Source organism: Pyxicephalus adspersus, chromosome 11 (assembly GCF_032062135.1).
Source record: "Pyxicephalus adspersus chromosome 11, UCB_Pads_2.0, whole genome shotgun sequence".
In the NCBI taxonomy this organism is placed as follows: Eukaryota; Metazoa; Chordata; class Amphibia; order Anura; family Pyxicephalidae; genus Pyxicephalus; species Pyxicephalus adspersus.
This window is the reverse complement of record NC_092868.1, coordinates 35206588-35223460: the sequence shown is the minus strand read 5'-3', so window position 1 is coordinate 35223460 and position 16873 is coordinate 35206588. Positions and strand designations below refer to the sequence as shown.

The 16873-nt window shown below is 37.4% G+C and overlaps 1 protein-coding gene across 1 annotated transcript; it reads right to left on the bottom strand.

Moving 5' to 3' along the window:
* Positions 1-222: 222 nt before the first annotated feature.
* On the bottom strand, positions 223-13559 carry LOC140341475 (uncharacterized). Its single transcript, XM_072427276.1, has 10 exons — positions 13337-13559; positions 10416-10525; positions 9232-9371; positions 8135-8357; positions 6960-7082; positions 5861-6080; positions 5283-5430; positions 4304-4486; positions 3530-3672; positions 223-1173 (listed from the first exon to the last, which is right to left on the bottom strand). Exons 1-10 carry the CDS (start codon positions 13504-13506, stop codon positions 1086-1088), a joined length of 1548 nt encoding a protein of 515 aa, XP_072283377.1. The 5' UTR covers positions 13507-13559; the 3' UTR covers positions 223-1085.
* Between the last annotated feature and the right edge of the window lie 3314 nt (positions 13560-16873).

Below are 16873 nucleotides of genomic sequence, written 5' to 3'. Positions count from 1 at the left end.
GAATGTTAGTCCTTTTCCCCCCCAAAAACTCTAATGTCTAAGTCTAATGCTGTGATAATATAATGCCAGATAAATTGATTACCTGTAAATCTTCAACATTTGTTATTTAATGATGGTAACCATAAAGCTACCGTTAAATTATTCCTGTTAGATATTGATATACGACATTTATAAACTACTACTACGGGCTGTGTGTACAGTAAGTGACCAAAACCCTACACATTTCATAGAATTTTTTACTGTTTCAATACATTTATATTACAATTTCAATATTAATATCAATGGGAAAACAAAGAGCAGAATTAAAATGAACATATGTAACCAAATTTAACATAAAAGTACCTAAAAAATGACTGATCACCCAGATAATATCAACATCAAGGGGTACTGTAGGCCCAATGCATTAGAGGAACAGATTTCTCCAAATTGCTAAATATGTAAAACCCTCAAAATCACAAAGGCAGAAGCAATAGTAACGGAACTCTGTCTGGATAGAAAAAATAAATTCAAAAGAAAAAGCAAAGAAGGGATCCAGCAGAGACGGGGAAGGGAAGAAAGGAGGGGGTCATGAGTCCACCAATACATTAGACAAACATTTTAAGTTAAATAAGTTAACCTATTAAGAGGGACAATTGAGAACTATTAGAACCTTTTTTTATTGGTCAAGAAGCTAGAAAATACAAATACTCCAGAATGACGGGGGGAATATTAAGAAATAGAATGGTAAGAACTTGTGAGAAGGACTCTACATTTGGACCTTACTTACTGATTTAAAATATAGAATATGAATTAAAAGGAAGAGGTTCTAGATGGAAAAATGGTTATTTATAAGAAATATTATTGTAATATAGTTTCTTGATATCTAGGTAATTGATCAAAAATCACAATGGCCTTAACACATATGTATCCATAGTCATTAACCCTAATCACATAATAGATATGACAATGTCTTACAGATAACATTTGCACAAACCTTTGCATATACAGTATATATATATAACAAAGAAAAAAAAAGCAATAAAAATAAAGAATAAGCCATCATGTATCAGCCATCATCTGATGATATGGGTCAATCGCATTTTCCATCATTGATTTTCCTTTTGCTGGGGAGAATTTTGCTTCATCTGTTGCTCAAGATAAATCTGCAGTCGACACTGAGGCAGAGCTGGAGACCTAAAAGTGTAGAAAGACAGAGATCAAGTACATTCTCAGACTTGATATGCAAAGTGCTACTTGTGGTTTTTTTCTTTTTTTTAGTAAGTGTCAATTTGTATAGAAGAACTTGAACTAAAAGAAAATAAATATGTTAATACTGTTCATGAATCAATGAGGTACATGTCAGAAGTACTAAACCACAATATCATTGTAAATTAAAAAAAAAAAAATCTTCCTTTATCCCACTGTGATAAAACTACAATAACTTGTCGAGGTATGGTGAGATGGACCTGAAGGAACCTTGAAGATGCTTTGCACTTGACATGTCATCATTTCTGGCACTGCAAAGTATAGTATGCTTTTCTAAAGCAAGTGGTTGTATGTCATCAGTGCCAGCAAATCTAAAGGTGCGTACACACTTCCAATTTTTATCGTTCCAATCGAACGATCGATTGGGCAAAAAATCGTTCGTAAAAAAGTAACCAACGACGCCGACGAACGAGGAAAGTCGCTGGAAACGAACGACCGGACCGACGGATCGGATTGGACGACGATCGTTGAACATCGTTCGTGTGTACGGTCGTTCGTTGATCGTCCATGTTCAGAGCATTCGTGATGAACGAACGTCCGTTCACTTTCCTGTCGTGCACATAGTTCCTCTATCGCTCAAACGATCGTATCTATTGTGTGTACAATATCTACAAACGATCGTGTCGTTAACTCTATGTGCAGGATCGGTGCTATACGATCGTTCGTATATATCGTGCATGAACGTTCGTCGTTCGTTTTCCAACGATAATAATTGGAAGTGTGTACGTAGCTTTAGTAACAATCCTCAGATAAGAGTTGTCAGCTCCATTTAAGCTATGTTCCAATAGTTCTAGATGGGAAGTTATTCACACAGCTATAAATGAATTACATGAATGGCTCCATCCACTAATCTAAAAGATTGCATAATTTTCTTTTTGGCTTTGGGCAAAAAAAAAAGAAAATATGTAAGTATAAAGTACCTACAGGGATCCAGTGCTTTACAGAAAGAACATTTTGGTACCCTTGGTGAAATTCATCATAAAGTCTCCATGCCCCACTTGATAGAGGTCATACCTTTTTTATCTTGCAATTATTAGGGTCAACTAGTTTAAAACAGCTCTGTGCAAGTAGAATAACAAAAAAGCATACATACTGTGTTTTGTTATGAACAGAAAATTGCATCCCTGTACATTTTACAACTTTGGTGAAATCGCAAAGTCTTTGGCTACCAAAAAGCACAGTAGAGATTGTAAAATTTACATTTTTAAACAAATGGATCCTGTCTAGAAGGCTCTATGATACAAGTACCAGCAAGGCACATGTTAAAAAATAATCATGTATTTATATTTACACCAAAGTTAAAAAATTGGACAAAAAATGTCCAAGCGAGTTTGACTTATAACTGGCTTTCTATGTTTCTCAAGACAGTAAGAAGTCTGAATCAGAATTCACAGCTTATCCATACCACTCAGGATCTTTATGTGTTTTTTTTCACTTTGTAAGACTTGCATTATTTAGTATGGAACAGGAAATTTGTAAAGGAAGGACCAGCCATGGGCACAGAAATATAAATAAAGGGGCACCAATTACCATTATGCATGGTCAACTACAGAAGTTACTTTATAAAGTTAATACTTTGCCATCTTATTTTAAAATGGGCTAAAAACAAATTTGAAATCAGAAAGTTGATTCATGTAATAGAAGTTTTAATTGCATGATAATAAATTTACCTTTATCAACACAACTGTAATTTATCGAGAAACTTGTATTATTGAGGGGGGGGGGGGGGGTATTTTCTACAGGCAGTTGACTTTGTACCTAGAAATCAAACCTAGGAACACCATCATCAAGTTTTCCAATCAGTTTACAATGGCACCGTATACTTTTACATTAACATTTTATGAATGTCAAGTATCCTAATTTCTGTGCTAAAGAGGGTACATTTACTATACATCTATTATATGTGAGTGATATTGGTAGCATTTTTGCTTCAAGTTAAGAAACATTAAAGCTTTATTTTGGCAAAACAAAGCTAAGACAGAGCAGTCACAGACAATGAAACTAAAAAAATACACCTTTATAATATCTAATATCTTCAAACAGTGTATTTAGAATACCAACATATACCATGGTTCAGCACATACTGCCCATTAAGGAGATTGTTAGTAAATAAAGTAGCATGATTGAGTTACTAAAAATCTCCTTTGTTGTTCTAGCAGATCACAAGTAATTAGTTCACATCTGTTTGTTCATTGTTGCTTAGGATGAAACTGTTTATTATAGTTCATTATAGTGTTTGGTTTGGTATGTATACCTATGGAGTTTGTGATATTTGTTAGAATACCTGTAGGTATCTTTGTGCACAGTGGAGAAGTCCCTGTCTCCTGTCAGCTCCAGGTTATCTTTTGCAGGTTTGCAGTTCTTCACCAGCTCACCCTTTTTAGGTATGAATGTAATGCCAGTAGTAGTTTCACTGTCAAGCTTTACCTGTGAATTTAATAGGATTTAGTATATTGTTCTACGGAAAAATGATCTTTTAAAAGCATATATATCATGAGGGCATCAATCCCAAAAAGGCACCGGCCCTGATGAGAAATGTGGACCTGCCTCCGCCCAAAAAAAAAAACCTCTGGAAATTTTGAACAAGGTTTCCTCATTTAGGACATGCACCTTCACAACAGGAACCCTACCTTTAATGTTTGAGTCTCCCTCTTTGCAACAGAACCCCCTTCATAATAGATTCTCTACCCTCATATTAAGTGCCCCTCCTTCCCTTTTAAAGCAGAGTTCCCTTCATCCTCTCTTTGCATCAGAGTCCTTCCTTCACATCAAGAGTCCCCTTTTCCACAAGTGTCCTCCTTCACATTAGGAGTGTCCAAAAACCTTTGTAAGTGCAGACCACCAGCAGCTCACTGCTTCCATTTCCTGGGCTCCATTAGAAGTGTGGATACCAGCAGGGGAAGTAAGTCATAGAAGACCGTTATCCCAGAAGGGACACATTAAGCAATGGAAAAGGCTTTAGGTACACATACCTTGATATACTCTCAATCAGGAGATCTAAGGTGTACATATTAGTAATTGATTGATTGTTTTCTTATTTTATGCAACAGTACTGTACCAGAGGTCTTAGTGAAACACCATCCATTGGATCACCATATCGCTGTCGTGGTTGAACACCCCAATCTTTGAACACACTTTTGTTGTGGGTAGTTCCATCAAATTTTCCATTTAGAGGTCGAAGTACTGATTGGGGGCGCCTCACAGGCTCTCTGGGTTGTGGTTCAGGAGGTAGAAAGGCGAGCTATAAAAATTATAAAAATGTAAGTGGAATTGACACACAAGACCAGATGTACTCATCTCAGTTAGTGGGGAATGTTAAACCCCAGTGAGTGATAGTACTACACATGGACATACAGTAAGTGAAGTCTTGCATTGACCCTAAAAAAGTGAAGTAGTAGCTTTTCAAGAAACAGCAGCTGAATACAGTAGATAAGTATATAAAGTTATATTTTAGAATGAGTCTTCTTTATACAACTGCCATTGTGTTAGCAGGTATTCTTTTATCAGAGAGACTAGACATGTGAAATGTTATACTCGACATTGGTAAGAACTGAGGCAGTCCTTACACTGTTGTCTATTTCAGGACTAGTATAGAGTTAAGTGTCATTTGTAAAAAAAAAAAGGAAAAGAAACATTCATTGGCTCAAATGAAAGAAGCTGACCCTCTACATTGTGGATAAAGATGAATGTATGGTTTAGGCTACGTACACACGTGCAATGGTTCTCGTCCGATAATCTTGCGTGTTGAACAGTGTTCTTCGGCCACCGTCCGAATGACCGTCCTGGCAGATCCACAGACGATCAAGGACGAACAATCGTAATCCAAGTGAAGGAGAGAGAGCACAGTGGGGTGCCCCACTGTCGTTCTCCCCCGTTCCCCTCTCCATAGAGTAGAACGGTGCTGTATGTACAGCACTCATTCATGCATCATGCAGTCTTTGTCGTTGGAAAGGATCATGAAAGACCCTTTCCAATGACAATTATTGCTTGTTTGTACTTAGCCTTAGTGTTGAATACAAAATAAAACTGATGTTTACCTTTGTGACTGTATTTCCCTCCACTTGTCCTCCTCTCTCCTTATCCATGGCGGTCAGTTCCTCTTTCAATTGAGCTGGCTCAGGCCTAGGATGCAGAGCTGGGTCCCAGCCAGGAAATGCTACTCTTTGAACTGTCTTAAAATCAGTGCTGATAAACATAGTAAAAATATTTACAGATACTTGATGTACATTTCATTTTTAAACTTTATTGTATGTTCTTCACATGTGGCAGTTCTGTGTCTGGTGTAAACATGTACAATGCAGGACCAGCAATATACATGAGGATATTAAAGATATGTCCACATTGCTGCAGTGGAGGAGTGACCTGTCTATTTTAAACCTCACTTAGATTTAACAAGCATACAACATTGCTATCTAGGGGTATTCAAAGTGTTACATTTAATACAAAAACATGTTCCATTTACCTAGAGGGATCATTTCTATATATTCTGCCACCATCACATTTAATTAAAATGTAGACACTGCCTTGTAACTCCTTGCAATTGAAGAAAGAGTTGTCAATATGTGAATATATATATATATATATATATATATATATCCTGCTTCCAATTTCTCACCTATAGAATGGGTTTATTGTCAGGTTATTCATGGGTGGGGGTGCTAGCTTGCTTGGTTCCACAGGATAATATGTTGAAAAGTCACTCTGGTATTTAGTCACAGTTTCTAATGGTGGTCGCGGATTAATCTTTTTTTGCAACGGTTCCTTGGGCTCTTTAACTTTTTCCAATGGCAGAGGATGAAAAGTAGACTGATGTGTTGTTATCATGTAATGCTCCCCTAAAAATAAAAATGAAAATAATTAAATAATGCTTAACAAAATTTCCAAAAAACTGAAAATCTATCCATTTATCCATGATCTCTGTACTAATGCAGGGAGGTCAATCTTCTGCAAATATTTCTTGCTAATAGAATAGCTGTCTATAAGTGTGTTGTTGGAAAAAAAAGGACCACTTAATGCAAACTTGGCGTGTTTAGTGTTATTGAAAATCTCTCGTACAATAGTTTTCATTTTGGACAGGTGTGCTTCATTGTGCATATGTATGTGCATCTATGTGGGGGCAAGGGGCTTGAAGATTTTTTCTAAATAATTTTTTAGTTTAACTTTTTAACTCAACTTTATTGCTATTGATAGCATTGTGCTGATGAAAGGTTTTCTTTGAGGACCTCCTAATAGAACCCCAATTGTTATCTCTGCAGATGTTGGAGCATAGTTCCCTAAGACGTCTCTCCCTGAAAATCCTGTTTTTACTTTTTATTAATTGATTTGTAGCTAGGTGCCACTGATCTTCTGCAGTCTCTTTGATGACAACTACAAGCCCACCAGTGGGATTTGCATGTCTTTGCCCAGGTCTGGTTTCTTGTTGGAAACAAATATGAAACATAGGTGCATGGCCACCCATAGTCTTCAGCAGAAACACATGGGCACAATGGTGAGACACTAAAAAGAAGATGTTACTCTATAATAGTACGTACCTAAAAACACATCATAGCTTGATTACTAGGTATTATTATATTAAACACCGTTGATTTAGGAATATAGAAATTTCAGAATTAAATAACTAGGTAATAATTTTTTGAGGTTTTAATGATTGGATATACATTTACTTTAATATAGGCCTAAAGATCATACTTAGCTCTAAGAAATTTGTCCTTTACCTTCCATGGTCAGGTGATCATGGGAAGCTTTTACGGGTTCTACTCTCTTCATCTTCTTTTCTGCAAAATGCTCTTGAGTTGTAGTTTTCATGTCACATACATCACCAGGGAAGAGAACAGCTCCTATCAAACAAAGATAAGGAAAAATACACAATCCTATAAGAATCTCAAAATAGCATTTTAAAAGTTTCTTCTTGGGCCCTGCTGCTTAGCTTTGGCAAAATAAGGTATAATTAAATATTTAGGGCATTGTCAAGAAATGTTGACAGGCACTTTGTGATTGCTGCAGGATAATTGGCATGTAGCTTTAGTCTCCCTGGATTCTCCTGTTTATTGATTGCTTCATTGCTTGTTTGTGTAATGTTCCGTGGAACAATTATGCAGTAATAATATACATGCTCCTGTACAGGATGTACAATAGGTTTCAGCAGATACTGTACAAGCGTCTGTAAAGTTACAAGTTTTGGAAAATGAGATAGGAGTAATTAGATGGCTTGGTAAATATGAGTGTTACATATAGATCAGAAGTCCTCTCTACAGGCTGATTTAAATACAATTAAAATGTGAAGACAACATAATTAGGAAGCTTCTGTTTGTTTTCTGAAATGTTGACAGTATTGCTTAGTCCAGGCTTCCCCGTTCTACTCTTTCAATGTGACAATAAAACTGGAAGACTTCAAATTAGGATTTTTCGAGGTGCATTTCTTGTTCAGTTCTGTGTTAATCTCAGCCTAAAATGGGTTCAATACAAATCCTTTAGCATGTAAAATGCCTCCCACATATTTCAATTGTGAATTGAGATGTGGGCAGGGGAGGACTTGGAATGTTTGACTGGGGTGGCAAATATAACCCCCTGGTCATTGGACATTTTTATGTCTATAGCATCACCATCTTTTTTTGTAGTTCTTTGTCTATAAAAAAAACAAAGGAAATCAGTGCTAGATTTCTTGTGCCAGGTGCTATGATGCAGGTCTGAAAGGAAAGCAGATAACAAACATGAAGTCTTTGTTAGCTGAATCTGGGAGTATCTCTATTCAAAACCACTAGACCAACATATACTATTAGAATTGGCCGGTAGGGCATATTCAACCTTGCTCCACATTCCTGTCCTCTCCTGGCTGCGTGCCTGGAGTTCATTGTTGGGTTTTGTGATTGAAGTGTATCCAGTGTAGTACCTGCTAGAGTTGGTAGTTCTCCATAATGTGGTTGGCGCTCTGCCATCCATTTTTTGTATTGATCCCTGTTGGTGGTGGTATGGTGTGAACTGGCAGGAGGAGGAGGATGCAGGTTGTCTGCTGGACGTGTCGGCTTGGTTCTTTCTGCCTCCTTTGGAGGATAGTGTAGTCCATAAACGGTCTGTTTCAACAATGGTTCCTCTGGGCTCTGGTAATAACCCTCCTGTTTGTGAAGTATTGAAAGAGCTGTGAACTGTGAAGTAAGTATACATGTTCATAGTAAAATCCCTTTCACCAGTCCTATTTTAATATGCTACTGACCACCTTAATAATATTACCTTCTCGTGCAGAAAGCTTTACCTACTCCATGTACCTGTAATCTAAGTATACCTGTATTCCTGAAAGTTATATTAACAGCCTGGGAGAATAACCTTCTGTAACATCTGGAGCAACTTTACAGGCCAGCTTACGAATGCACTGGAGCCTTAACATGTCATAAGCAGTGAGATACATGTAAGAAGACGTGCATGAAGCTGATATTAATTTTAAATTGAAAGAATATTGGTAATAATGGGGTCTAAAACTTTAATTGTTCCTCCTAAGGATTGACTTTCAATATAATTATTATTATATTGTATTATGTTTTATGCCATGTCATTTTATTTTATGCACAAGTCACTCTAACGTCTTCTCTTGTCTACTAACATGATATTGATCAGGTTTATAGATAAGTTCAACATAGTATACAGGAAATCCCTGTATTGTACCAAAAACTACAAACTACTCAAGCTATAGCATACTCAGTGAGGTGCACAGCTCCTTCACTGTACTGTCCACTTTACTTCACCCATATTTGTAGCTTCTCAATCCCTTACCTTTTCCCATCATACACTAATTGGGACATGGATACAAAGAATGTGTACATTTCCTGAGAAATCATTGACATACATCTACAACATAAATAATTATGTAAAGAAACTATCAACAAAATCTACAATGGACTGAAGCCTAATTAATTCTTTGGTTTCCAAATTACCAAATCTCTTGTTATAGCAATTTATTTTCCTGGAAAATAGTAGATGGATTGACATACTTACGGGTGGAACACATAACTTTGGTCTGCCTTCAAGTGGTCTTGGTACAAATTCTGCTCTCTGAGTTGTGGACATGTTCATAGGAGGCAGGTTACGGGGTATTGGTGTATGAGGGGGCCTCTTGCTGCTCCTAGGAGGCACATCTGTGTTAAGAATAGCAGGTTATACTCAAAACCCTAAAACAATGGAATATATTGTGGATAAGGGCTATTTACACTCCAAGACAAAAACTCAAGACAAATCATTTTTATAGTTTTGGATAGCATGAAGAAGTTTAGGACCTATGCAGGACTTGTAATTTTTCAGGTGGGGAGATTTCTTTTTATTTCCTGTTCCAGTGACATGATATCTGGTAGTGTTCAGGGAGTATGGCCAAATCTCACTAGTGGGGATTTAGAATGCTGTGAAAATTTATGCTTTCCTCAATGTTACTCTGTGGAGTCATTCACTGCAGTCTCTAAGATAAGATACAAATGTGGATGATAAAAGAGGATCCTCAGTGTAATTAATAAAGACTAATATAAGATAGGTAGGTAGGTAGAAGGGTCATTAGGGTTATAAAGGAGGCACCATTGATTGAACCCACTTGTTCTATAGGTCTAGCATGTAACTAGATTTCTTTGTTTGTGGTGTGTATTATGTATCTATCACACATTGTATTTTGTCTTGTTGGTAGATGTTCATACACAGTGTGTGGGAAGCATTAGAGCAACAGTGATATACCCCCAGTTACCTGCAACCTTCTGGGATTGTCATGTATGAGATCTGCATGCCTATAAATTAAGTGTATGCTGGTGCATAATCTCACAGTATTTTGCACGTACTGGCCATGATATCTGGAATTGATGTGACTATCCCAGGGGCCTATGAGCATTTGATGGTGTGCCACTGTGAGAAATGAGGTAGTGGACGGAATGACAAGTAGAAACAAACTATTATAGAGTTTCCAAAACTTAAACAAAACTTGTTTCAAATGTGTAATAAAGAGGTGTCCAAATCCTTGCAATTGCCTTGACAATACAGATATTAAATGATGATGTGCTGCTGAAATATATTTACTTTCAACTGTCAAACTGTCAATCTATCCCCTAACATAATCTGTTATGCAGGCACTATAGATAAAAATGATCACAATATATATAATTGACATGAAGTACTTTACTGAGATACAGATAATCATCACTTACTTCTTGGTGCATTAAAGGTTGCCTTATAGTGGGTGATATAACACTCTCCATTTGCTTCTCTTCTCTGAACTTTTTGCTGTTTCTTGCAGCCTTTATGGTGTTTATGTCGCCTGTAAATAGACCAGTGTTTAAAAAAAGCCTTAAACTCAACCTTTGCACCATGTTTTGTTTAAACACATTTGCTTCAATTCAAGACATAGTGTAAAAGGGTCCATCATTGCATTAGGTCATTTTAAATGCTACTATTAAGCAAAAGTAGTGGTGAAAAAAGTTTTTCTCTATTTATGAATTTGTTTTGTACTTTTTTGGGGTTAAAAGTCTTCGTGGTTTCTGTTACCTGAAGAATGGTCGGAGTGTTTCAGATGTGCTTAGAGGCAGAGCAGAAGTTGTCTGCAGGACCCTGGATCACTTATTATACTATATACAACTTTATGGCAAGCTTGCATCCTAGTTTGACCTCATTCAGCAAAAGAGGGTCCCTACTTATGCTCATTGTGTCCTATGTCAGAGATTTTTCTCCACATATTGCATTTTTAAAGGTAGTCATCGAGCAACCATTGATGATGTAAACCTTCCCTTAGCAGCTAATTCTATGTACAGGATGCTATAAGTGAAATGATAACAAAATTTTGAACATATAACACATATAATTGAGGCATATTCAAAAAGCAGCAAATGTTACATTCCCCAAATATTCACTTATGTGCTTTAAATTACAGGTAAAGATCAATCACCTGTAAACCTTTGGTAAATGCCTGAGACAGAGAGTCCCTAAAATGTCAAGAAATGTAGAGATAATGGCCCTGATTTATGAAAGCTCTCCAGGCTGGGGATAATACACTTTCAGAAGTGAAGCTGGGTGATCCACAAAACATGGACTGGATTTTTCAAAATTATTTGCTATTTGCTAGCAAATGTTTTGAATCCTGGACCAGATCCATTCCAGGTTTGGTGGATCACCCAGCTTCACTTCTGAAAGTGTATTATCCCCAGCCTGGAGAGCTTTCATAAATCAGGGCCAATGTTGTAGAGGCTCCAGGGAAAGAGAGTACGAATATGTTTGTATGGGATTTTTAGGAAGAAACCAGGGACTATTGGGCCCTGGAGCCGACCAAGGTGAAAGGAGGACTGGAGTGAGCAGTCAGAGGCTGAAGGGCTGCCAGAGGGTTCCAGGCTGAGAAGGCGGCCAGAGGGTTCCAGGCTGAAGGGCTGCCAGAGGGATCCAGGCTGAGAAGGCAGCCAAAGGATTCCAGGCTGAGAAGGCGGCCAGAGGGTTCCAGGCTGAGAAGGCAACCAGAGGGTTCCAGGCTGAGAGGAAGTCTGTTCCAGACTGTGAAGGGAGCCAGAATCTGTTCCAGGGAAAAGGGAGCCAGCGTGGGTTCCAGGGTACATGAGAGTGGACAGTGCTCAAGGAAAGCCAGCGGGCAAACAAGACTTGAACTGTGAGTGAAACAGTGTTGATATTGAGTGTTAGAGAGACAGGGCACCCAGTGAGGTAGCTAGACGCCCAGCCGGGCCAGTGTTATTTATTGTTTTTACTTTAAAGTGCTAGAGAGTGTGCTGTAACATTGGGCTAAAGTAATAAAACTGCTGTTATTTTGGACATTTGGTGTCTGCTGCCTCTTATCAGCCCTGTAAGCATCCCGTTACCATGAGTAACTCCCAGTAAAATACCACATGCCTTATTTACTTTTTTTATAAACATGGTCTTAAGTGTTGTTGATTTGTTTTCTTCCCAGCTGAACTGTTCCAGATTCACCCCCTTCAATTAAAACATTTCAGTTCTTTTAATCATGGAAGCTCAGCATCACATGTGGTCATTACTAGGGGTGCTCTACATGCAAACTACAGCCTGCATAAGAACCACCTCTCCAGACTGAAATACACCTATCAAAACATTTTGATTAGTGCACACCTTCTCCCAAAAAACAGCTTACTACTTGCATCAGGAAAGAAGGTTCTTCAGAGAAATGCTGGAACAGATTGCTGTGATGTTTTCAGAAAGCTGTATGTATAGATAGACCATGACCTGCAGGTCCCTACATCCAGACATGATTTGCTTGTATTGTATAGCTAAACCCCATGTTCTGTTGTAGCGTGCCACTATCGTCTCTCTAAAGTTCAATTTTAAAAAAGGCATGCAATGAAAAAGGTTTAATTAAAAAATGTTGCTGGTATGTTGATGAGGTGGGGAAAGGAGAAACCAAGGAAAGTAAAATTTAAGCAGATTAAACTTCAGCTTTAAATAGATTAGAGCTGATCCCCCGGCAAATATGCCAATGCTGCAGTCAGCAATATTCATGCTCCCTGAGCAGTGTTGTTGATTGTATGAGACAACTGGAGATTTGGAGCACAGCAATAGGTGTGATCAGGATCTCCAGTGTTCTGCTGGCACAGAGTACCTTTAAATTGTTATAAACCTCTATTAACACATTTTAGAAAAGCATATTCAAAGGAGTCTAACTGCATAACAAGAATAAAACACAGGGATTTCATCATTTAACTGCAGAGACACAGCAAACAAACCAAAGGATTTTTTTACTTTTTACTTAACTTTGATAAAAATACATCAAAATCTGTAATGTAATGCAGATATTTTATAGCAGGTTAAAAAAAAATCTATTGTCATGTTAAATAAAAGATCTGTCAGCGTATGGCCAACCCCTGGTAGTTGTATAATATAGCTGCTTTATATCTATTACTTTGCCTGTTAAAGTTATAAATAAATGACTTTACTTCACTTAACTTATAAGTAATCAAAATCACATTGTAAGAAAGAACACCAACACTGCTCTTTTCGGCTTTTATGCAATAACCTTGAATACATTGATTTTAAAAAGTGAAAACTGAAGTCTGGCATGCTGAATACCAAATAAAATTTAAGAAAAAATCATTTGTATGTGCATGTTTTATTATCTCACCCACAGTCACACAGCTCACAGATACAGGACACTGCTGAGAGATCCATCTTGGGAAGTTCACTTTTGGAGAATGCACCATCCCTGTTTGGAGTTGCCATGGTCCCCTGGACTTCTCTTGTACTCTCTGTTTGCAATGTGAAAGCTGGTTTTACCAGAACTGATTGAGCCATTGTGTGTCTGGGAGCCTGTGGTTTGTGTACCTGACAACCTTTCAGCAAGTGGTGACACATCACAGCCAGACTAAGTTCATACACAAAGGGCAGGGAGAGGAGTAGTGTTTGGGCAGCAGGATATAGAGGTGGAATCAAAATCTATTATATCGCTTTGCAGGAGTGAAATATTTATAATAATCTTTGCAAAGGAATCTTACCTGTTTGAAGTTGCTGCAAAATATAATACAGAAAATACAAAACATCAGCTACACTTTGCCTGTTGCACTAGAATGAACTTACAGTAAATTTGATTTATAACATTTCTACTAAAAGTAAATTTATCCTGTGAATTATATTTATATTATGTGATCTCCAAAGCTATGTAAAGTCACATTCAGATTTTATGATGGCTAATAAACTCTTAGGCTGCCATATGTAGAAATGAACTAAAACTGATATTTTATTTCTCAATTAATTTGACCTAAAGTATTGAGTGTAAGATCAATAAAATCTCAATTGGTTAGGTCGAAAACTTTACCTTATTGCAGGTGATTGATTTCTGTACGATCAAATTTTAAATCATGAGAAAATGATCATGGAAGTAAAATAGTCATCAGTTTGCATTTTCATAAATTCCAAACAATCATTATGGAAGATTTGACTCTGCATTGATTGAGGTGTGTAGCAGTATGATTGACCGATTTTTAATCGTCAATATCAATATAAATTCAAAATCAATAATCATGCTACTACACACCTCAATCAATGTACAGTCAATTCTTTAAAAATAGATAGAATATATATGAATATTTATAAATATATAAAACAAGTTAATAGAATTAAAACTATGTTGAGCAAATTCAAGCATTTTGTAAGCCTCAAATAAAGAGAGACAGAGTCAAATTTTATTTCTCATTTATATTTCTGTTCTTGAAAAAGTCTGGAAGATGAAATGTGTCAAGCTGTGTATAGGCTGAATCTGTTTGCATTTAATTAGATCTAACACAACTAATATGTTAAATAAACACAGCTCAAGAAAAAAAAGCACATACCTCCCTCTATGTTTTCCTGCATGGACTGAGGATTTTTTATTTTTAGATCTAACCAGACAAAAGAAAAAGATGGCACCAGGCAGATAAATAGAGATGGATGAGCTGATGTTAGCCTGAATGAACGACTTGCAGAGAAACCTAAGTGCCTATTCACCTACATATGTTTAGAGGTCAACAAGGTACGGTGGGTAATCTCAATTTAGGAAACATGAACAGTACTTCTTTATAAATGTGCCCTTAGGCCAGGTGGTCCGTGACTCTGGGCTGGTGCACCCCCCAGAAGGATCAGGAGAAAGACCCCGCTGGGGGGGTACACTGGCCAGAGCCGCTGACCATCGCAGGCTCAGACCTGGCATCATGACGTCACTATGGGGAAGGTTTTTCCACTTTAAGTGACACACAGCTCCCCGTGCATGCGTGGTCCAGAGCCCATAAGATTAGTGGTCCGTAGGTACTAAAAGGGAAGCGACCTCTGCCTTAGGACATTTTAGATTCATGGTAGGCCGCAGCGTCTGCCATAGTCACAGCTGCAGTTCCATCTTCTCCTAGGGAACCATTTTTGAGATACATACAGTACAGCTCCAGCAGATCATGGCACGCTTCTCAAATGCAACAAGTCACTTTTAGCTGCACATTTGCGGCTGGAGGATTTTCTTCGTGGATGCAGCTGTGTGCAAATCTAGTTATCTTCGGTTGGATTTGTAGTTTGCTGTGTGCCTGAGAGGGGGGCAACCACAGAGTTTTGCACACTACAGCTGTCAAAGGGCCTTTTGTCCTTAAACCAGAAATAGACAAGCAGCTAGAAGTTTCCATGTTCAGAATTTTTCTCCTAAAACCCACTACCTGACCCACATATACTCACTTTTACCATCATATAAAATGAGTGCCTATGGGTCTGGGGTAGCATTTGACCTCATAGGATGTGATATTTAGGCCTCAGTAGCCAATCGCATGGCCCAAACACATGGAAGCTCAATAAACATCCCATGCAGAGCTTAGATGAAATTTGTAATCCTGGCTCCCACAAAGGAACTGAGGATCAAAAAAATGTTAAAGTTGATAAAAATCAGATTGGGAGTGATTTTTTATTGAGACTCAATTTTATCCAATTGGTTAAAGAATCAGAGACTTTTACAGAAGGCTTCTGACTGCTGAGTCTATTATGGCCCTCCTTATCAATGCGTGCTCAGCAAAGACAACAAAATACTTTAGTTTTCTTTCAAAAGACTCCTAAAAAGCCACAATACAAACCTTGGCTTGAATCTCTTACAGCTGCTAAACTGTTTTTAGCAGACTTGCATGAAGAACATCTATTCTTCTGTTCAGTCTTAAACAACCTGGTCCCAAAAATAAAGTTATTATTCATATTTATTTAAATAGTTCAAACAGAATTGTTGATTAAGTCATAATTCAGTCGCTAAAAAAAAACCTACATTTTGTTTTTACCAAATGAAACCAGCTTTGACACTTTTTACAGTCAATAATCACTTTCCCTGCCAAAAAGCAATTATACTTGGCTGCGGAGATTTAGTCTTGTATAACTATATAGCGAAAACATTTTATGAATCCCAGAATAGACACAAGCAGCTTCGGCTGTATGTTCCGCTGCTGAAGTTCATGTTTTCGGGGGTTACTATGACAACACAACACAAATGCTTTTTACTTGGGGCTGACATTTTTATTATGTTTATTACAAAAGGTTTCAATGTCTTTTCTGTTTAAACCGCTGTACATGTGCTCGCATACAAACTTTGTTATCTGTTCTGAGCCAGAAAGATGCTGCGTTGATTCCGTTGACTCATAAATATGAAACACCCAATGTTTCATCATTGCGTTTATTTTTGTGTTAATAATCTATGGATTATTCATTCACATCGCACAATATTTCTATGGTTTGACAATTTCTTGGCAGGTAAATAATCATATATTTAGCAGAACATCTCACCTTTAGCCTGAAATTGGAACCTAGCCAGGCTTTACCAAACAAATATGCTGCTTCTTCAAACCTGTCTCAGGATAATAACTGTTCTGTGCAATAATAAGTCCTTTCTTCCAGAGAATAGGCCATCCTATTTCTGCCATGCAGCGATGGTAGAGGCGGACAGCGGGTGGGTATCACTCAATTGAACAGGGGAGTGCACCGATTTTATTCTGTACCTCTAGATTTCTTACAGTTACACCCTCCTTAATATAGATGAAAACCCTAAGCAAATGAAATATCATTTGCTGAAGAACTATTTATTGTAAAATGTTGCAATTTTTGAAATATAATACTTGTTTTTATTTTTTTTAATTCCAATGTATTTATTACATTTTTTGGAAACATAAAAATT

What these genes read in the sequence shown, in the direction of transcription:
- LOC140341475 (XM_072427276.1), bottom strand. Translation starts at nt 13,506, where the DNA reads ATGGCTCAATCAGTTCTGGTAAAACCAGCTTTCACATTGCAAACAGAG. An exon ending in CAAAGTTATGTGTTCCACCC is followed by an intron (nt 8,358 to 9,231) that starts GTAAGTATGTCA and finishes CTTCACAAACAG; the next exon opens with GAGGGTTATTACCAGAGCCC. An exon ending in ACAATAAACCCATTCTATAG is followed by an intron (nt 5,431 to 5,860) that starts GTGAGAAATTGG and finishes TATGTTTATCAG; the next exon opens with CACTGATTTTAAGACAGTTC.